At 41.2% G+C, this 22,995-nt stretch overlaps 1 protein-coding gene across 3 annotated transcripts in view; it reads left to right on the top strand.

The window, feature by feature from the left end:
* The window catches only part of LOC140734166 (LON peptidase N-terminal domain and RING finger protein 3-like), a 60,981-nt gene extending 38,742 nt beyond the window's left edge, over positions 1–22,239 (top strand). For all 3 annotated transcript variants that reach the window (XM_073057797.1, XM_073057798.1, XM_073057796.1), the window contains 6 exons: positions 2,937–3,051; positions 3,621–3,742; positions 4,730–4,888; positions 8,067–8,229; positions 10,796–10,945; positions 16,923–22,239. In XM_073057797.1, coding sequence (XP_072913898.1) covers positions 2,937–3,051; positions 3,621–3,742; positions 4,730–4,888; positions 8,067–8,229; positions 10,796–10,945; positions 16,923–17,081 — 868 coding nt within the window. In that variant the 3' untranslated portion in view covers positions 17,082–22,239. The remainder of the gene's footprint in view (positions 1–2,936; positions 3,052–3,620; positions 3,743–4,729; positions 4,889–8,066; positions 8,230–10,795; positions 10,946–16,922) is intronic.
* Positions 22,240–22,995: the final 756 nt, after the last annotated feature.

Raw genomic sequence — 22,995 nt, 5'->3', positions numbered from 1 at the left:
ATGGGAGTACCTCGAGGAAACCCACATGGTCATGGTGGGAAAGTAAAAACTCCACGACTATAAAAGGCAGGAGTAGAATTAGGCCATTAAGTCTGTTCCACCGTTTCATCGTGGCTGATCCATTTTCCCTCTCAACCCCATTCTCCTGCCCTGTCCGGGTAACCTTTCACATAACCTTTTATTCCTCTCCTTCTCCCCATAAGTCCTTACAGGGAGCGGTGGAATTGTAGCTGGGTCGCAGGCTGGCGCTGTAAATGCATTATATGAACCGCTACACATGGTGATCAGATTATCTAATGTCAAGTGCTGTTACAGTTCAGGCATGATGCCATGTCACTACCAAAAGAATGTAACATGAAAACAGGTTCCTCAGCCCAACTCATCAAATATCTTTTCCATATTGCTAATGTAATTTCCTCAACCAAATCCTCTGGCAGTTTGTTCCACTTAAGGAAGAGACTCTACTTAAGGAAGAAGTTGCCCCTCAGTTGTCTTTTAAATCTTTCCCTCTCACTTCAAGCCAAGGCCCGCAAATTTCTGATTCCTTACCCCGGGGAAAAGATTCACCCTATTTTTGCCTCCTCTTGCTTCTATACCATTCTTTGTGGCCACTCCTCAGTCTTCCTATGCTCCAAGAAATAAAGTCCCGGTCTACTCAACTTCTCTTGCATCTCAAGCCCTCCAGTTTTACTCTGTCTCCTATCACTGTTTATCCATCAGCAATATCATTTAATTGGTGATTTGATTATATAATGGTGTTTGCGGAGCAACCTAATGTGGAGATTACTGTTACATTTTCTAAATCATGACAGGCCTCGTTTCAAAGACTAGTGGTAAAGAGTCTTGGGATATCCTGAGGTCATGAAAAGTGCTTTATAAATGCAAGCCTTCCTTGTTATCCCTATTATAATTTGAATCCTTGATGTAAACTTTTATAAGTGATGTAGACAAGCATACAGTACTGTGCTAAGGTCTTAGGCACATATACATAGCTGGAGTGCCTAAGACTTGCACAGTTGTGTAAACTGATTTTTTATGTCATTTCCTGCATGGGTTAATTTTGATTTGATCTGAAACACATGGTAGAAAGACATCCATCTCCATCCTCTCTTTATTTGCCCTTGAAACAGCAATATCTGTGAATCTTAAGTTTTTGTTAACATTGGTAAACATTTAGTAGAAACAGCATGCAATAAATCATATTGGAGGAGTCTTTTCATTTCAAAAGTAATCTCATGATTGCTAATTATATTGGCCTTATTTCGACAATTAAAAAAATTCAGGAATAATGATTGCCTAGGTGAAAATAGGGAATGGATGTCCCAGTTTTCATCACTCCTGCATTTCAGTCAAACATTTTCACAAGGACTTCTATAAAGCATTACACTCTTGACCTTGTCCATAGATCTCCCAAAGTTGTCGCACAAGTTGTTAGTGTGGTGGCCTAGGGTGTGCTGGCCTTCATTAATCAGGGGATTGTTTTGAAGAGCTATGAGGTAATGTTACAATTCTATAAAACCCTGATAAGAGTTGGGGAGCACGTGGATCAAAACCAGGAGCTGAGATCACACAATTTCTTTAAATAACAGGAATAATGTAAATGACATCTGCATAATTACTATTTAAGTGGGTTAATAGTTCTCTTAAAATAGTATTCAGTGTTTATATTGGAGGACCCGGTGTGGATTAGACATTGAATTTTCATTATGATGTTTCCAATAGACAGCAAGCCTGAATGTCTCTGGTGTACATTAGAAAACCTGATTAGTCGCACCAAAGCTCCTACTGGACATGGGTTGAAAACTGTTCCTATTTTGTTCCTTGGACTTAGCATAGACCATAGGACAGCGGTACATACGGGAAGTTATATGAATCTTGCATTGGAATGGTTTTGATCCTTGGACTTAGCATAGACCATAGGACAGCGGTACATACGGGAAGTTATATGAATCTTGCATTGGAATGGTTAAATGTTCTCCACCAAGTTGGGATCAGGGTAGAAGGTCACTTTTGTCTCCCTCTGTCTAAACCAGAATCTGACTGACACATCTCATGCCATTTGTTGTTTGGTGCCAGCAGTACAATGCAATACATAAGAAGTACTATAAATTACAATAAGAATAATTATAAATAAATATAATGTATATTTATTTATAATTATTCTTATATAATGCAAAAGAAAAGTAAAATAGTGTTCATGGGCTCATGGACCATTCAGAAATTTGATGGTGGAAGGGAAGAAGCTGTTCCTAAAATGCTGAGTGAGGGTCCTCAGGCTTCTGTACCTCCTCTGTGATGGTAGTAATGAGAAGAGGGCATGTCCTGGATCATGAGGATCCTTCACGACGGATGCCATCTTCTTGAGACATCTCATTTTGAAGATATCCTCACGCTGGGGAGGCTAGTTCCCGTTACGGAGGTGGCAGTGTTTACAATCCTCTGCAGCTTATTTTCATCCTCTGCCTTGCTCCACCCCATATCAGATGGTGACGCAGACAGTTAGAATGCTCTCCATGGTACCCCTGTAGACATCTGCGAGAGTCTTTGGTGACATACAAATCTCCTCAAGCTCCTAATGAAATATAGCTGCTGGCATGCCTTCTTCATAATTGCATCAATAGGTTAGGCTCCGAATAGATCTTCAGAGACATTGAACTTGAAGCTGCTCACCCTTTCCACTGCTGATTCGTCAATGAGGACTGGTGTGAGTTCGCCCAATCTCCCCTTCCTGATGTCCACCATCCAGTCCAGAGGTGTTCAATTCTGGGGGTATGAGTTCAGGATTCTCCACACTCAGCAGTAAAAGCCTGAATTCCCATAATCAAGTGAGGCAAAAATGTTTAAAATTTGTGTTTTAACAGCTGAACAATCATATCATCCTTACCTATTTGTAGCAAGATGTTGTGGTCTGCTTTTTGGTGTCTGTTTCATTCCAGGTTGCTCTATGAGCCCATCACCACACCATGTGGACACACCTTCTGTTTGAAATGTATCGAGCGTTGTATGGACCACAGTCCAAAGTGTCCTCTTTGTAAAGAAGTCCTACCTGAGGTAAACTCTCATATATAACCAGCCTGAGCATAGCACAAGCTGAAGCTATTCAGACAGGAGCATGAGAATTGAGCAGATGAGAGATACTATTCTATCTTGCTAGTTGGTCAATAACTAAATCATAGCAAAAAAAAAAACTGGAGGAAACATTTTCCTGCTTGGAGAACTGTTGACTCTTCCTAAAATAGTAATTATATAAATAATTTTAAGTTGGCAATCAAAGAGTCTGGAGGGTTGTGGGAAGGACCTAGGTTCATAGGAATAAGCACAATTACTGTCTCAAGGTGCTGTAGCGGTTACGTGACTTCTGTGCTGTTTATTTCTCGAGTCAGAGGAGGATACAGTATAATCTTAGGTGCTAGCATGTACCTTTTGGGCTGAATAGTCTAGTTCTCTGCTGTGCACACTTAGTTGAAAGCAACCGGTAAAGACCTGCATGATTTGAAGCATCACCTCAGTGTGGAAACGTCAGTGCAGCTGTGCCTTACTCCCTTTCCTGGTGTGTCCAGTATAATGAGGACCACTCACTTAGAACGGACCGCTGTCTCAAACCCTTCTCCTCTCTGCAGTATCAGACGCTGAGGAAGTACAGCAGGACTTCGCTAATAGAGGAACTCATCGCCCATTACCTGCCGGAGGAGCTTGCTGAGCGGAAAAGGGTGAATGATGACGAGATGGCGGAGTTATCAAAGTAGGTCAATTTGGAGTGATGACAGATTGATTATTAATTTCTATTTAAATAAGAATTATCATATGTACTTGGTTCGAATTCAGTCCATTGAAGGATTAGTATTTGTCGTCTAGCCGTTTGCATGTTGTACCTCATGTCAGTAAGAAGACCGGCAAAATTAAACAGAGGTGATTCAGAACTAATGAATTAATGTATTAATTAGTGTCCACTGCATTCACTACCTTTATTACAGAGTACATAAATGTCACCACATACAACCATGAGATTCATTTTTTACAGGTGTACTCAATAAATCCAATAACCATAATGGAATCAATGGACGACCACACTAACTGGATGTACAACTAGTGTACAAAAGACAACAAACTCTGTAAATATAAAAATAAAGAAAAACAAATAATATGAGAATAATAATAAGTAAATAAATAAACAATAAATATTGAGAAGATAAGATGAGTCCTTGAAAACGAGGCCATAGGTTGTGAGAACAGTTCAGTGTTGGGGTGAGCAAAGATGAGTGGAGTTATCCCCTCTAGTTCAAGAGCCTGATGGTCGAGGGGTAATAACCGTTCCTGAACCTGGGGGTGTGAGTCCCGAGGTTCCTGTGCCATCTTCCTGGTGGCAGCAGCGAGAAGAGAGCACGATCTGGGTGGTGGGGGTCCCTGATGCTGGATGCTGCTTGCAGACTCGTGAGCGAATCATTCAAGTACTTAACGATGAACTCTTCATCACGCAATCTATCTCAACGTGGCACTTACACCTTATTTGTCTCCCTGCAATGCACTTTCTCTGTAACTGCAACATGCAATAGTTGTGTTGAATTAGAGATGCCAGATAAATTAAAGGTGGTCTCCTTGGAGGCAGTGTTAGAGTCACTGGTTATTTAAGGAATGGGGTTGGTTGACTGAGGATAACCTTATGTAGCAGTAAGGATGAAGTGTATAAGATGGATGAACTTTATAAACCTAGAAATATGCACCTCTCCAGCCTCAACAAAGCAGTGCCCATCTTCATCTGCACCATGGCCTATCCGAACGTTCCCTGCCCGCTACATATCTTCGAGCCTTGTTACCGACTGATGATTCGGAGATGCATGGAGTTTGGCAACAAGCAATTCGGGATGTGCATGAGTGACCCAATCAAGGGGTAAGTTGCAGGAACAGCAACAATAACATCTGTCGGGGGTTCAGGGGGAGCTTCAGAGACTATTGGGAGATTGGGGCTCAGCCAGTCTGACCACTGAAGAGCAATGAAATGTCTTCTCTCAGAGGGCAATGAATCTCTGGAATTCTCTGCCCCTGAAGGTGGTGGAGACTGGATTATTGGATATACTTATGGTTGTGATAGATGCAAATTTGAAGATTGATTAATGAGGGTTGTGGAGAACTGGCGTGGAAGATGAGTTGAAATCAGTATAAATCATTCTGAATGGGAGAGCTGGCTTGAGGGGTCTGGTGACCTAATGCTTCTCCTATTTTCTTCTCTTCTTGTAATTAGTTCATTTTCTGGAAAAACATAGAACTTAGAGTCACTAAAAATATAACTCTTTTATGATAGATGATGTGATTTTTTTTTTTCTCTTCTTTCTTAGAGGGTTTGGAATTCCATTCCTCAAAGGGTGGTGGTTGGAGAGACTTGGAACATTTCTGAGATGGGGATAGATAGATACTTGATGAACTTGATTGTGTTCAGTTCTGGTCACCTCATTATAGGAAGGATGTGGAAGCTTTAGAGAAGGTGCAGAAGAAATTTACCAGGATGCTGCCTGGATTACAGAGCAAGCCCTATAGGGATAGGTTGAGCAAGCTGGGGCTTTTCTCTTTGGAATGAAGGACAATGAGAGGTGACTTGATAAAGGTATAGAAGACGATAAGAGGCATAGATAGAGTGGACAGCCAGAGTTGTTTTCCCAGGGTGGAAATGGCTAATACGAGGGGGCAAAATTTTAAAGTGATTGGTGGAAAGTATAAGGGGGAATGACAGAGATAGATTTTTACACAGAGTAGTGGGTGTGTGTAATGGTCCTGCCAGGGGTGGTGGTACAGGCAGATACATTAGGTACACTTAAGGGATTCTTAGATGGGCATGCGGATGATAGAAACATGGAAGGTTATGTGAGAGGGAAGGGTTCGATAGATCTTGGAGTAGGTTAAAAGGTCAGAACAGCATTCTGGGTTGAAGAGCCTGTACTGTGCTGGAATGCTCTCTGTTCTAAACCAGAGGGTGTTTACTGTCAAAACTGTAATGATTGTATTGAGTGGTGAAGCAGGCTTGAGCAGCCAAGCTCCTAACTTGTCCAGTATGTATGCAAAGGTGAATGGAACAAATACAGATAAATGTGTTTGCTCCTGTAGCCATTGTTGAATTGTTGCTGAATTTTAGAAATTAAATACTCCGGGGAGCTTATCTTTCAGGAAAGACTGATAATGAAGTTGGAGGAGTGCAGGCAATAAAGGATGTGATAAAGGCAATAGTGCAGAAAATTAGGATTTGGGATCAGTGTAGTTACAGCTAAGGATTATAAAGGAGAAGAAAACACTGTGAGAATTAATTACCTGTACATTGCAAATACTGCAAGCTAGCACATGATTAAAACACTACGAAAACAAAGGTACTGCACAATGCTGGAGCCTTTGAAATTGGTCTAAATTTAACTGGTTAGAATTTAGAACATAGAATGTTGTCGCACTGAACAGACCCTTTGGTCCATGATGTTGTGCCAACAATTTAACTTACTTCAAGAGGAATCTATCTCTTTCCCTCCCACAAAGCTCTCCATTTTCCTGTCATCCATGTGCCTATCTAAGAATCTCCTACATGTCCCTAGTTTCTCTGCCTCTACCACCACCCTGGCAGAGTGTTGCAAGCACCCTCCACTCTGTGTAAAACAAAAGCCAATCTCTGACTTCCCTCTACTCTTTCCTCCATTCACCTTAAAGTTATGCCCTCTTGTATTAGCCGTTTTTGTCCTGGGAAAAGATTCTGACTGTCCACTCTATCAGTACCTCATGTACACAATGCTTTACAGTACCAGTGACCTGGGTTCAATTCCTGCCGCTGCCTGTAAGGAGTTTGTGATTGCCCGGGTTTGCTCCAGGTGCTCTGGTTTCCTCCCACATTCCAAAAATGTACCAGGGTAGGTTAATTGGTCATTGTATATTGTCCCATAATTAGGTGAGGGTTAGATCGGGGTATTGCTGCGCAGTGCAGTTCAAAGGGCCGGAAGGGCCTATTCTACACTATATGTCAATAAATAAACCAGTATCAAGTTCCTCACAATATGCTTTGCTCCAAAGAGAAAAGCCCTAAGTTGATCAACCTGTTCTCACAAACATGCAGCAAGCTCATAAATCTCCTCTGCTCTCTCTTTAAAGCTTTCACATCCTTCGGTGATTTTAAATCTGCTAATGAGTATGGTATCAAGGATAACTAGTTAAAGCACAGGATCCTCTACAGAGGGATGATCACTGTATGATATCATTTCATATTAAGCTTCAGAATGATATGGCTCAAAGACACAGGTCTTTAAATTAAGGGTCAGATTACACAGGTGTGAGATAGAATAGGAAACTGATAATGAAGACCAACATCTTGAGCTGACTATTTGAAGTTTAACGTGGGAAACACAGCAACTGGGAAACAGGGAGCCCCCATGAGCAGCACATGCTGGTAACCAAATAATCTGTCTTAGATAATACCCTCATTGGAGATAACTCCCCTGGTCTCCTTCATAAATATAACATGCATTCTTTTACTAGCACCTCAGCAGGCATCCACAGCCTTAGTTGTACTATATTATCCAGACGGAAGATTCTTCGACTTTGCCGCAGACTTGCTAAGTCCACTTGCTCCACTCTTTGGAGGTCGCTTGAACCAGGAGCCCTTAATGTCTCAGAGGTGACCCTTGAGTTAAAGGTCAAAGTAAATTTATTATCGAAGTATGAATATGTCACCATATCCCACCTTGAGATTCATTTTCCTGCAGGCAGTTCCAAGAATGTAAAGAAATACAATAGAATTTATGAAAAACTGTGCACAATGAAAGACTGACAAACAATCAAGTGTAAAAAAAAAGACAAATCATGCAAATAATAAAAAAGTAAATAAACAATACTGAAAACATGAGTTGTAGAATCCTAGAAAGTGAGTCTATAGGTTGTAGATTGAGTTCAGTGTTGAGGTGAGTGAAGTTGCCACGCTGGTTCAGGGGCCTAATGGTTGTAGAATAATAACTGTTCCTGAACTTTGTGGTGTGGGTCCTAAGGCCGCCTGTCCAATGGTAGTTGCTAACACTGTTGATAACTGTTCCTTTCATCCCATGCAGCTTTGCGGACTATGGCTGTATGCTGGAGGTCAGAAGTGTGGAGTTATTTTCAGATGGACGTTCAGTGGTGGACACAATCGGCAGACGAAGGTTTAAGGTCTTGCACCAGAGTGAGAGGGACGGCTATAGTACAGCCGATATTGAATACCTCGAGGATGAGAAGGTGATGATTTTTTACAGTTGTTCTCTAAAATGACAGAAGTTTTAGCTTGTGCTCTTCGATGAACAAACTCTTTGAGACTGGCTTCCTGATAACTCCCACATATTTAAGAATTTTTTTCTTGCCCTTTAATTTATGCCTAGTTTATATTCTATGTGTTGCTTACAATAATGCTGCAGACAAGTATTTCTTTGTACTGTCCCTCAACGTACTTGTCATTGACAATAAACTCCACTTGGCTTTTGGCCAGACCCCAGCCCCAAGTCCATCACTACCAAGGAATATAGGAGACATCTTTCATCCCTGTAGAGACATGGATGAAAGAAAAATGGAGGCTTATGGGTGAGGGAAGGGTTAAATTAATCTTGGAGTAGGTTAAAGGTCTGCATCCTACAGATAAAGACCCAGCCTGGTCAACCTCTCCCTATAACTCATACCCTCTGGACTTTCCAACATTCTCATAAATCTTACGCACAAATGTTCTCCCACACAATCCCCATAGCCCTACAAATTTTATCCTTTCTATGTTCCCTTTCAACAATTACTGTTGAAATTATTTCTACTGTCTGTTCAGGCAGTGCATCTCACACCACCAAAATTTGCCACAAAAAGTTACCTTCTCACATGTCATTTTTTTTTTAATTGCCAGAAAAGGCCAGCAATATCATGAAGGATCCCACCCACGTGTTCAGGATTATATGTTCCACTCACATCAGAGGAGCCTACACCAGGACCACCAGACTCATAAACAGTTACTTTCCCCAAGCAGTATGGCTGATCAACACCTCCACCCACTAACCCACCCCAGCACAATCCCCATTACAAGTTATGAACGAAATCCGTTCCTAAGTCTGTCTTTAAGTCGAATTTGTAGGCAAGTCGGAACAGGTACATACAGTTCTTATTTAGTGTCAGTTAGTCAAATAAGCCAGTCTCGTCTACATTAAATATTTGGTCTGGCAAATAACCTCCCTCCTCAATAATTTTTTTGCAACATTTCAGGAAAATCACTCACAGCACTTACATCGGCACTTGCTGCTTCACCTTGCACTTTAATATTATGTAAGTTTGCCCTCACTTTGAAACGATTGAACCAACCTCTACTCGCAACAAATTCTTCATCTCAATTACCTTCACTTGCTGTATGTGCAGCTTTTAAATCATTGAAAAGGCTTCGAGCCTCTTCTTGCACTAAAGTAAGGCTATTAGGCATACTACGCTGACTTTGATCGTCTAACCAAATTATCAATAGCCTTTCCATTTCAATAATTAAATTACTGCGTTGCTTAGTAATGATTGTAGCTTTCATCAGGGCGGGGCCTTTCACATGCTCCATTATTCTCACTTTATCCTTTAAAATTGTTCCAATCGTTGACTGACTGTAGCCTAACGCTTTTCCAATGACCGATGGCGTTTCAACTCTTTCTGATCGCTTTATTATTTCCACTGTAGCGATGTGCTACACACAGTGCTGAAATAACGACACGCAGTCGGTAAGTCGTTTCGAGACTAGTTTATTCAAACTTCGTGGCACTGGCATTTAATCCCTAGCACCCACCCTCTCCAGGCGGAAATGACGTCAGAGGTGCATTACCAAAGTCTCTCCCCGCGCACTGGCTATTTGTGAGCCAGTTCGCCTGCGCAGAAAGTGGGTCGCCACACCACTTTATTTTCAATTGTGATTGTTTTCCTTTTCTTTGATGCATCACCGGCACTTACATCGGATTTACGCTTTGGAGGCATGATTACAAGGATAAATAAGAGAAAACTTTAAGCCAAATACCAAGTTACACACGCAACACAGTGTTAACGGCAAAGTGATCTGACTTAAAATGGCGGACGGCATTCTCCTTCCTCAAGCTGATGAATCGCTGAAGCTGCGCAGTGTTTTCAGATTTTTAATATAATAGGCTTTATGGCAGTCCGCTCGTAAGTACGAGTTTTCCATAAGTCGGACAGTCCCGAGGACTGCTTGTACTTTATCATTTCCTGTCAGTTACCCTGGTACGGACACTCCTGTACCTAGTATCACTTTATGGTATGTACAATTAGTCTATGTACATATACAAGGTTATGTATTTATGTTTTTTTTTAATTGTGTTTTTATGCTTATTCAGTTTTTTAATGCATTCAATCCAGAGTAACCAGAGTCATAGAACACCTTGGCCCATCTAATCTTTGCTAAACTGTTAATTTTCCTAGTTCTATTAACCTGCACCTTGATCACAGTTCCCCACGTCCCTCCCATCCATGTACTAAATTTCTCTTAAATATTGAAATTCAACTCACATCCACCACTGGCAGCTCATTCCACACTCTCACCACCCTCTAAGTGAAGAGGTTCCCCCTCATATACCCCTTAAATATTTCACTTTCCACCCTTAACCCTAGGGTGAATTTCACTTCGTTTTCTTTATACTTGTGTAAAGAAGAAAGACAATAGACAATCTTGAAGCTGAAGAAGTTATCTTAAAGCATAAGGAAAATATTAATAGGAGATAAATGCACTTGCATTTTTATCTGAACATTGATGGATCCCACTAAATCCACATGATGTTTTTGTTTACAGATGGAGGGAGAGAGCTACACTGAACTTCTCAGACTGCACGACGCAGTTTATGATCAAGCGTACAAGTGGTTTAGCTCACTCAAGCAAGGACTAAAGACTCGAATATTGAGCCACTTTGGACCAATGCCACGGAAGGATACTGATATACAGGTGTGTTACCCGGCAACTGCGTGGAATCCATGGTTACTTTGGGATTTCTTACGGAACAGTAACCAGAATCAGGTTTATTGTTACTGCCTTACATGGTGTGAAATTTGTTTTGTAGCACTAAAACATAAAATTATAAAATAGGAATAGCAAGGTAGTGTTCATAGACCATTCAGAAATCTGATGGTGGAGGCAAAGAAGCTGTTCCTGAATCATCAGTGTGTGTCTTCAGGCTCCTGAAAGCATTCAGTAGACTCAGAATCAGGTTTATCACTGACATATGTTGGAAACTTTGTTGTTTTGTGGTAGCAATGCATATGATGGAATCTCCAGTCATACTATAGACATTACTATGGCTAAATAAATCAAGCCTTCTATTCCATCCTATGCCACTTCCAGTTTTCTTTTCTAATGCCTGACAATTCTATTTAACTGGCACCTTTGAGTAACCATTTTCACTTTCTCAATAGTAATGAATTTGGAATTGAAGTGGGTTTATTATTGTAACAGGTATGGAGATAGAGAGATTACCTTATTTTTACAGAACATCCTTACAAATCATTTGAAAACATTAAAACAGTGAGATAGTACAAAGGAAAAGCAATAACTGACTGCAGAATATACACACAATGGCCACGTTATTAGATACCTCCTGTACCTAATAATGTGACCACTGAGTGTGTGTTCGTGGACTTCTGCTGCTGTAGGCCATCCATTTCAAGGTTCAACATGTTGTGCTTTCAGAGACATTTTCCTGCACACCACTGTTGTAACGCGTGGTTATTTGAGTTACTGTCGATTCTCCTCTGTCCTCTCTCATGAACAAGACATTCTTTTGCCCACAGAATTGCCGCTTACTGGTTTTTATTGTTCATCACACCATTTTCAGTAAGCTGTAGAGGCAGTTGTGCATAAAATCCTAGGAGATCAGCAGTTTTTGAAATACTCAAACCACCCCGTCTGGCACCAATAATCTTCCACGGTCAAAGTGACTTAGATCACATTTCTTCCCCATTCTGTTGTTTGGTCAGAACAACAGCTGAACCTCTTGACCATGCCTGCATGATTTTCTGCTTTGAGTTGCTGCCACGTGATTGGCTGATTAGTTGTCTGTATTAATGAGCAGGAGTACAGGTGCAGCTTATAAAGTGGCCACTGACTGTTATGTTATTGTCATGCAAAATGCAGTGCAGTTTGAAAATAATACATTATGGTAGATTGTGAGGTCCAAGAGACCTTTACAATCACAATAACGTTTCTCTGAAATTCTCGATTAGTTTCACCAGTGACTGTCTTCTAATTAACTTCGTGGAGCATGAGTAATGTATTGTTGGTCACTTATGTTAAACGTGTCCCATAGAGCATCACTGAATATTCCATTCCTACGAAGTACCAAGTCTGCTATGTTGTGGGCACATGTGACTGGAGGATTTTTTAATCCCCTTGTTTTTGATAAATACACACTCATAATTTCTTTCTTGTATGTGGTCAAGTTTTAATATTGTATGAACTTTGTGTCATTGGGTCTAGAAATCAGAGGTCCAATGTCTATAGGTCCTGTACAAAATGACTGCATCTGAACCCTAGGGGGACCAATCTTTTCATGGGCAGGTTGGTTAGAGCTGTTGGGGAGGGTTTAAATAATTTGGCAGGAGGGTGGGAACCAGAGTTAAGGGGCTCAGGGTAGGACGGATGTTAAAAAAAGCAAAGATAGTGTGCAGTCAGACTGTTAGGAAGGGCAGGCAGATGATAGGACAAAATTGCAGCCAGCAGGGTGAGTATCAGTGCATTAGGGATGCAGAATCAAAAAGGGTAGCAAATACAGTACTCAAAATGTTATATCTCAATGCACTGAGTATAAGAAATAAGGTGGATAATCTTGTTGCACTTTTACAGATTGTCATGCATGATATTGTGACCATCACTGAATTGTGGTTGAAGGATGCTTGTAGTTGGGAGCTGAATGTCCAAGGTTACACATGGTATTGGAGGGATAGGAAGGTAGGCAGAGGGGTGGCATGACTCTGCTGGTGAAGAATGGCATCAAATCAGTAGAAAGATGTGACATAGGATCGGAAGGTGTTGAATCCTTGTGGGTCGAGTTAAGAAATTTCAATGGTAAAAAGACCCTGATAGCAGTTATATACAGGCCTCTAAACTGTAGCTGACTACATGGGAAATAGAAAAGGCGTGTCAAAGGTACAATGTTTTAATAGTTATGGGAGAGTTTAATATGAAGGTAGATGGGAAACATCAGGTTGGGAATGGATCTCAAGAGACTGAATTTGTTGAATGCCTACAAAATGGCTTTTTAGAGCAGCTTGTCAATGAGCCAACTAGGGGATCAGCTGTACTGGACTGGGTGAATGTAATGAACTGGACGTGATTATGGAGCTTAAGGTAAAGGAGCCATTAGGAGGCAATGATCACAACATGATTCAGTTCAGCTTGAAATTTGATAGGGAAAAAGTAAAGTCTGACATAGTATTTCAGTGGAGTAAAGGAAATAACAGTGGTATGAGAGAAGAGTTAGCCAAGGTACATTAAAAGGAGATGCTGGCAGGGATGACAGTAGAGCAGAAATGGTGTGAGTTTCTGGGAAAAATGAGGAAAGTGCAGGATAGCTGTATTTCAAAAACAAAGAAATTCTCAAATGACAAAATAGCACAACCATGGCTGACAAGGCAAGTCAAAGCTAATGTAAAAGCAAAAGAGAGGGCAGACAACAAAGCAAAAATTAGCAGGAGGATAGAGGGTTGGGAAGCTTTTTAAAAACTTACAGAAAGCATCTAAAAGAATCATTAGGACTGAAAAGATGAAATATGAAATCAAGCTAGCAAACAGTATTAAGGTGGATAGAAAAAGCTTTTTCAAGTATATAGAAAAATTCAAAGAGCTGAGAGTGGATATAGGACTGCTAGAAAATGAATTGGGAGAAATAATAATGAGGGGCAAGGTGATGGCAGATAAACTAAATGAGTATTTTGCATCAGTCTTCACTGTGGAAGACTCTAGCAATGTGCAAGGTGTTGAAGGGTGTGAGGGAAGAGAATTAGAATCAGGTTTATTATCACCGGCATGTGACGTGAAATTTGTTAACTTAGCAGCAGCAGTTCAATGCAATACATAATATAGAAGAAAAAAATAATAAACACAATAATAATAAATAAATGAATTGCCATATACATATATTGAATAGATTAAAAATTGTGCAAAATACCCCAGAAATACTAGATATTAAAAAAAAGTGAGGTAGTGTTCAAAGGTTCAGTGTCCATTTAGGAATTGGATGCAGAGTGGAAGAAGCTGTTACTGAATCACTGAGTGTGTGCCTTCAGGCTTCTGTACCTCCCACCCGATGGTAACAGTGAGAAAAGGGCATGCCCTGGGTGCTAGAGGTCCTTAATAATGGACGCTGCCTTTCTGAGACACCGCTTCTTGAAGATGTCCTGGGTACTTCGTAGGCTAGGATCCAAGGTGGAGCTGACTAAATTTACAACCCTCTGCAGCTTCTTTTGGTTCTGTGCAGTAGGCCCCCCGCCCCCACCCCCATACCAGACAGTGATGCAGCCTGTCAGAATGCTCTCCATAGTACATCTATAGAAATTTTAGAGTGTATTTGTTGACATAACAAATTTCTTCAAACTCCTAATGAAGTATAGCCGCTGTCTTGTCTTCTTTATAACTGCATCGCTATGTTGGGACCAGGTTAGGTCCTCAGAGATCTTGACACTCAGGAAATTGAAACTGCTCACTCTCTCCACTTCTGATCCCTCTAAATGCACTGCCTGAGTCAGTGGTGGAGGCAGATACACTAGTGAAGTTTAAGAGACTACTAGACAGGTATATGGAGGAATTTAAGGTGGGGGGTTATATGGGAGGCAGGGTTTGAGGCTCGGCACAACATTGTGGGCCGAAGGGCCTGTAATGCGCTGTACTATTCTATGTTCTATGTTATTAGGATTGGTATGTGTTCCTTCGTTTTACCATTCCTGAAGTCCACAATCAACTCTTTCGTCTTACTGACGTTGAGTGCCAGGTTGTTGCTGTGATACCACTCCACTTGTTGGTGTATCTCGCTCCTGTATGCCCTCTGATCACCATCTGAGATTCTACCAACAATGGTTGTATCGTCAGCAAATTTATAGATGGTATTTGAGCTATGCCTAGCCGCACAGTCATGGGTATAGTGAGTGCAGTTACTATTACAAGGGAGAAAGTGCTAAAAAGCTGGAAGACCTAAAGGTGCATAGGTCACCTGGACAAGGTGCCACACATGAGGTTGCTTATCAAGTTAAGAGCCCATGGTACTATAGGAAAATTACTAGCATGGCACAGCCTTGGCTGATTGGTTGGAGGCAGAGAATGGGAATAAAAGGATCCTCTTCTGGTTGGCTGCCAGTGACTAGTGATGTTCCACAGGGGTTGGTGTTGGGACCACTTTTTTTCTGCTGTATATCAATGATTTAAATGATGAAATAGATGGCTTTGTTTCCTGGTTTGCAGATGATATGAAGATTGGTGGAGGGGCAGGTAGAGTTGAGGAAACAGGAAGGCTGCAGAAGGAAAGACAGATTAGGAGAATGGACAAGAAAGTGGCAAATGAAATATAATGTTGGAAAATGTATGATCATGCACTTTGGTGGAAGAAATAAATGTGCAGAATATTTTCTAAATGGGGAGAAAATCCAAAACTGAGATACAAACGGACTTGGGAGTCCTTGGGCGGAACATCCTATAGGTTAACTTGCAGGTTGAGTCGGTGGTGCGCAAGGCAAATGCAATGTTAGCATTAATTTCAAGGGGGTTTAGAATATAAGAGCAGGGATGTGATGGTGAGGCTCTATAAGGCACTGCTGAGGCCTCACCTTGATCATAGTGAACTGTTTTGCTCTCCATCTAAGAAAATATGTGCTGGCATTGGAGAAGTTTCAGAGGAGGTTCACAAGGATGATTCCGGGAATGAAAGGGTTATTATATGAGGAACGTTTGATGGTTCTGGGCCTGTTCTCACTAGAATTTAGAAGGATGAGAGGGGGATCTCATTGAAACCTTTTGAATGTTGAAAGGCCTAGAAAGAGTAGGTGTGGAAAGGATGTTTCCCATGGTGGGAGAGTTGAGAATAAGAGGGCACAGCCTCAGGATAGAGGAACATCCATTTAAAACAGAAAAGTGGAAAATTTTCTTTAGCCAGAAGGTGTTGAATTTGTGGAATTTGTTTCCACAGGCATCTGTGGAGACCTGGTCATTGGGTGTACTTAAGGCAGAGATTGATAGGTTCTTGATGGGCCACGGCATCAAAACTTACGGGGAGAAGGCCAGGGAGTGGGAATGAGCAGGGGAAAGAAGAATCAGCCATGATTGAATGATGGAGCAGACTCAAAGGGCCAAATGGCTTAATTCTGCACCTATGTCTTATGGTCTTATAGGTCCAAGCCAGAGACTGGATGTTGGAGGTCCGGAGGTGGCCTGTCCTGGGGTTGGAGGCCCACTGGTGGGTGGGTGGGGTGGGGGGGGGGGGGGGTGTGTGTGTGTGTGTAAGAGGAAAGAGGTTTGTTCTGCTGCTGTTTTTTGCAGATTTTATTGTGTTGTGATTGTTGGTGCTTGTGTTGTTCTGCTGAATATTGTGGGCATGTTATGTTGGCATTAAAATTAGTGGCAGCACTCGCAGGCTGCTCCCAATATATCCTCAACTTGTGTTGATCGTTGACGCAAGCAACGCATTTTGCTGTGTGTTTCGATGTCCATGTGATAAATAAATTAATCTGAATCTGATTATTGAAGACTTTTTGCCCACAGCTCACTTTTTTTGAGGAAAGAAGCCTGTGTAGATAAAATGAGAGATTGTCCTCTGTTTTCCCTCTTGACTGCCACAATTGCATCTTTATAAACTGTGGACTGCTGAATGGTTGGGATCTTACTGCTGTTTTGAGCCATGCATCCTCTTAGTTGACTCTCTCCTTGCTTATATTTATCCTAGGCAAGTCCCGATGGTCCAGGATGGTGTTGGTGGCTGTTAGCAGTGCTGCCATTAGAAAACCGGGCTCAGCTTCCATTCCTGGCGATGACGTCTCTCCAAGACCGCCTGAATGGCATCCGACGCGTGTTGCTGTTCATGTCTCGCAATTGTCCGCGATGACCATCTGCTCAGCCTGGGTCTCGGTCCCTGTCTACAGGGTGACGTTGCCACCACACAAGTGAAATTTTCGTACATTCATGTCTTACTGAAACAGTCCTTGAAAGGATCCACGTAGCAAAGGGTGTACTACCAGGCCAATGTGAAGTGTTACTGGTAATATAATTTAGTACTGAACTCCCAGTACTTTCTATTACAGCCTGAATCCCAGTGATATTATATTATTTTGAGAGTATATATTTTTGTTAAGTCATATGTATATTTATGAATCAATATTTTTGTTTAATTTTTATGCTTTCTTATCTATTTAGAATTCAATTTGAGTAATATGCAAACTATAATACTGTTTGAAATGATTAAAGGACATGTAGAGGGAAATGCAATATTAAAATTTGGAATATGATACACTGTGGGGCACACATTTGCATGCAGCCCTTCACTTTGAATGAATCTTAAAACCTGCTTCTGGCTGCCACAAGTGATATTTTAATAAGACATAGAATATTACAGAACAGTAACATTGGCCCACAATGTTGTGACGAACTTTTGACCAAGTCTAAGACCAATCTAACTCTTCCCTCCTACCTAGCCCTCCATATTTCTGTCATCCATGTAGCTATCTGAGATTTTCTCAAATATCCTTAATGTGTCTGCCTCCACCAGCACCCCAGGCGGAGCATTCCACACAACCTCCACTCTGTGTAATAAAAACTTGTATCTAACATCCCCCTATACTTTCCTCCAGTCACCTTAAAATTATGTCACCTTGTATTAGCCATTTCTGCCTTGGGGAAAAAAAAATCTCTGATAATCAACTCGATCTATGCCTCTTCTCATTTTATACATCTCCACCAAGTCACCTCTCAGTCTCTTGCACTGAAAGAGAAAAGCCCTAGTTCGCTCAACCTGTCCTCGGAAGACATGTTCTCTAATCTAGGCAGCATCCTACTAAATCTCGTCTGCTCCCTCTCTACAGCTTCCACATCCTTCATATAATGAGGGGACCAGAACTGAACATAATACTCCAAGTGTGGTGTAACCAGAGTTTTATAGAACTGCAACATTACCTCACAGCTCTTAAACTCAGTCTTCTTGACTAATGCAGGCCAACTCACCATGCCCTTCTCAACTCCCCATGTCAAGTCATCTCCCCATTCTCCTTTGCTCCTAACAGAAAAGCCTTTGCTCAACCTATCCTCATAAAACCTGTTCTCTAATCCAGAAACAACCTTGTATTGTGCCAACCCATTCTGAACCCCCACAATTTCCCCAGTTAAAACATGATTTAAATATCTTTAGTGGTCAAAAGAAGCACCTGTCTTCCATAAGTGTCATTATGCCCATCATCAGATAATGGCCAAGTCTTGGGAATGTTTGCTTTTTTTTCTACTTGAAGAGATGTTGCACCTTATCTTGTTATATTATCAGTAACATTCGGTTTAACCTGGTTTTGTTTGAGTTGAACATTCCGTCCCATGTGTGTTTTCATTAAACCAAAGTAAAGATATATTTATTTATTATCTTATTTTTGCAGCAGTCTATGTAGTGTGTGTTTGATGTGTGAAGTAATTACCCTGCTGTTCCAATGATAACTCAATTCTTCTGTTATTGTCTAAGTGAAACTCTTGGACGCAAAACACTAAAGTGGATTAGTAACAGAAGTTTTAATTTACATTCTAATTATATAGTGTGTCATTTGGTGTGTATGTTTTACAAATGCTGCATCAAAATCATAATTATAATTTGGATGTTTTATGCAGTTAAGGGATTTATTTTGCCTAAACATGACCTTGATAGTCAATGCCTCTAGCCTTAATAACTATTAATTCCATCTCCAACTTGTAGTGAATCTTGATTATCTTAGGTGAATTTCAATTGACCCTACAATCTTTCATGTCTGAATGTAACAAATAGCCTTGGTGTAAATACTTTGTGCTGTGAAGTTATCTTGGGGTGGGGGGTTATGTAAGAGGTAAAGACCAAGTATTTGGTGCTGGTTTATTCTGGGGCATCTCACCATCACCAGTCACATTTGGATTAAGCAAGACCAGGTCGAAGAGTGCCGTTAGAATCAAAGCCTGCATTATTTACATGTGCACTGTGTTCTGCGAGCACTCAGTGGGAGATTTTTATTGTTGAGAGTAATTGAACAGAGCAGAGCAAACAATTTTCATCACTATCTTTTTTGCTTCCAAATGAGCATTTTGAGGTGATAGTTTAGCAAGGAAAGCAAGTTAGTGTCTAATTTCAATTAAACAACGTGCCTATTTAATCCATGTTTAACTAAAACTATTCACGCTGACATTTCAGTTATCCTCCTTGTCTAACGTTTCCTCCCCCTAGAACAGCTTGCTTTTCCCAAAATAAATGTAATTTGCGTTAAAAGGAAATAGAAGTTCCAGAATTACTCATTATTATCTTCTATTCTTTACAAACAATGGCCTCGTGTAATGCTGAGCTACGTATTCTGTTAATGATGAGCAACTGAAGTTGATTTTTTTTAAAAAATGCCCTTTCATCATAGCAGGAACTAGAATTTTGTTCTCCTGTCGTGTACGAACAGCTATGTTTTTATGTCATGTAGAATTCAATAGTAAATTAAAACTATGAGGTTGGCACTCCAGACAAGATGGTCCTGGCCAAAAATAGGTGCACGGAGGTGTGTGAGGAAGTTGATTACACCATTTCACCGTGAAGCAACTTGGGTCCACAAAGTAAATAAAGGTGACCGAGGTTTATGGTCTTCCTTAAACTATCCAGAAAAATGAAGATGTACTGTACTTTGACCCATGTTGTGAGGACAGGACTGTACCGTTTAGCCACATGAGCACTGCTCATTTAAATTTTGGCTGATTTAGAAATAGCTCCACCTTGGTGTCATAATCCTTGACAGCACTATTAAACTAAAATGACCTTTTTTTGCCATTTACCACTGACTAGCCGCTCCCCAGTCTCCCCCACCCAATCCCTCACACATACACTCTTACAATGAAACATGCATACGCTCATTCAGACATGAACAGTCTTGCATGCATGCACTCTGAATTTTACACATACCCACACTAAAGCACAGGCTCTTACAAACACACTCTCACACCCAAGCACAGTCCACATTCTCGCACTCTTACATACACTCATACACGTAGTTTCACGAGCACTCTCTTATGCACACACACACGTATGTTAACTAGTCAAAAGCATATTTTTGGGAGAAAGAGTTTCTGATTTTCAATTCACTTTTCCTGAAGACCTTACCTTTTAGTTTTGTACTATGTCACCAGAAGAAATAATTTCTACATCCTCTAATGTTTTTTCAACAGCTTTAACTTGGAGATCTTCCCTTTTTGTGAGAACACAGAATTTTATGACCTTTCCTCCATTCACCACTCCATCAAGTTCATTAGAAGTGAGGTAGATTCTAAGCCTTTCACCAGTTCTTGTCATGTTGAGTTTCACTAGTTAACCATCTCCCCAGTCTCTGGACACCCTATTTATGAGCATTTGATGAGAGATCAAGTGGGATGGATGGGGATGGATTATACTGTGGAATTGGAGGCATGTTCTGCTAGATTGGATTGTGGCTTCTCTTTCTACAGCCCCTGAGCTACAGCAGTGAAGGGGGCTGGGTGGGTGTGCCAAGGAGCCTCCCTCCCTCATTCACTGAGTCAGCCACTCTTCCCACAACTCCTTGCTGTCCTGTCAACGCAGTTTCTGTGCCCCTCTCCCACTCATGTTGATTTTTGATTTCAGATTTGGAACACCATCATAACCTGGGATTGCCTGTATTTAACACTGTCTTAATTTTAATTAACACCTTTGACAAGGTTAAACATTTTGCTTCATTCATAGCATATCAAACCATATTTACCATCAACACACACAAGGTGATATGAAAGATGATGAAAAAATTGATCCTGTTCATTTAATATCAAAGAATGTATACAATCTGAAATTCATACTCTTCACAGATATCCACAAAACAAAAGAAACCCATAGAATGAATGATAGGACATGAAAGACCCCCAGCCTCCACCCTTCGCAGAAGCAGCAGCAAAATCATCAACCACCTCTCCCCCACCACGGGCCAGCAAAGGCACTGACCCACCTCACCCCCCCCCCCGCCATGCAAGCAACAGCAAGGGCACCAAAGAGGCCTTGATCCAGAGCCCATCAAAACGACAGTCCATAACCCAGCACTTGGGCATCTCAGACAGGCTTCCTCTCTCCTGCAACAATAACCGAGACCAGTAGCTTGCACTTTTGATCAGGGCAGAGCTTCGTCCAAATGTCAGAAAGGAAGGAAAAGAGTGAGGGAGCTAGTAATCTCTAGCGATGAAACACCAGCAATACCTTCTATCTATAAGTTTGGATTTGAGAGAGCTTCAACTTCATAGAACCTTCACGGTACAGAAGGAGGCCATTTGGCCCATTAAGTCCATGCCTTTTCTAATTCCGTTGTCACCACTCAATTATCAACTTCAGCCTCGTTTTCTATCAAATGTCCATTCAGTTGAAAGAGCTGATGGGCCATGTCTCTGCTACCTATACAGCCAGTTAGCTTTCAGATCATCACTTCTCTCTGTATTTAACAAAAAAGGTTTTCCTCACCTCTCCGCCCCTATCTTTTCCCTTTCACCTCAATTTGTTTCAGACCCCTTTCTCCCAACAGACTGTAGATGCTGTCAGGATAATTTTCTTTGCTCAGTACGTTCACGTTGGATATTGCCATCAAGGAAGATGGAGCAAAGGTGGTTGAATTGATTTGAGGTCCATGATCATCTTGGATGGTGGGCTAGCTTTGAGGGGCTTCTCCATTCCTTAATGTTTCCTATTACGTATTTCTTTGATAAGTAGGAAACAAAAAGAGTAGCTGCGTCCTGAAGGTTTTGTGTCTCAATGCTTCCTCAAGAATATAGTGGCTTATGTAAAACTGTAGAACTATTCCTGTGAAACTGAAGACGTTGAGTGTCATTATGCCCACTGTTGTCTTGGTGATTTGTCCCACATTCTCAGCAATGTTTCTGGTTTGCATTTTAATGGAGATACTCGTGAAGCAAATGTTTAAATCAACAAAGATTTGGAAGTGCAATTAAAATTAAGTGTTTGTGATGATTATGGTTAACACACCCATGCTGTTAAATAAAACTGTGTTTAACCTGTGGCTGGTGGTATTTTTTTCTTGTTTCTTTTTAAACTCAATGCTTCCACTCTAAGAATATTGAGTGGTTCATGATATGGAGAAACATGCTCAAAAACATACTGCAAGACCTCTTACCTCTTCTCACCTGCTTATCACCTCCCCCTGGTGCCCCTTCTCAAGCCCTTTCCATTTTCCACCTATCACCTCCAAGCTTCTTTCTTCATCCCTCTCCCCCACCCACCTGTCTTCACCTATCACTTTCTAGCTTGCACTCCTTCCCCTCCACCCACCACCATATTCTGGCATCTTCTTCCTTCCTTTCCAGTCCTGAAGAAGGGCGTCGGCCTGAAACATTGACTGTTTATTCTATTCCATAGAAGACCTGCTGAGTTCCTCCAGCGTAGCAGTTAGTGCGATGCTATATTGTGGGTTGGGATGTTCCAGAGTTTAGAGCTCAATTCTAGCATCCTCTGTACGTCTTCCCCATGGAATGCATGGGTTTTTTCCCACTGTCCAAAGACATACTGGGTAGATTGTAAATCGTCCTGTGATTAGTTAGGGTTAATCGGGTTTGTTGCTTGTGCCTGGAAGGGACTACTACGTTCTGTGTTGCTAAATAAATAAAATTCGTGTGTGTTGTTCTGGAAATCTGAAGTAAAACAGAACATACTGGAAATATTGAACAGGTGAGGCGGTATACAGAGAAAGAATCAGAGTTAACGTTTCAGGTGGCTGACCTTTCTTCACAGCTACAGGCGTGACATTGATCTATTTTCT

This window comes from Hemitrygon akajei, chromosome 10 (assembly GCF_048418815.1).
Source record: "Hemitrygon akajei chromosome 10, sHemAka1.3, whole genome shotgun sequence".
Taxonomy (NCBI): domain Eukaryota; kingdom Metazoa; phylum Chordata; class Chondrichthyes; order Myliobatiformes; family Dasyatidae; genus Hemitrygon; species Hemitrygon akajei.
The sequence above is the reverse complement of the archived record's forward strand: the minus strand, read 5'-3'. Positions and strand labels throughout refer to the sequence as shown.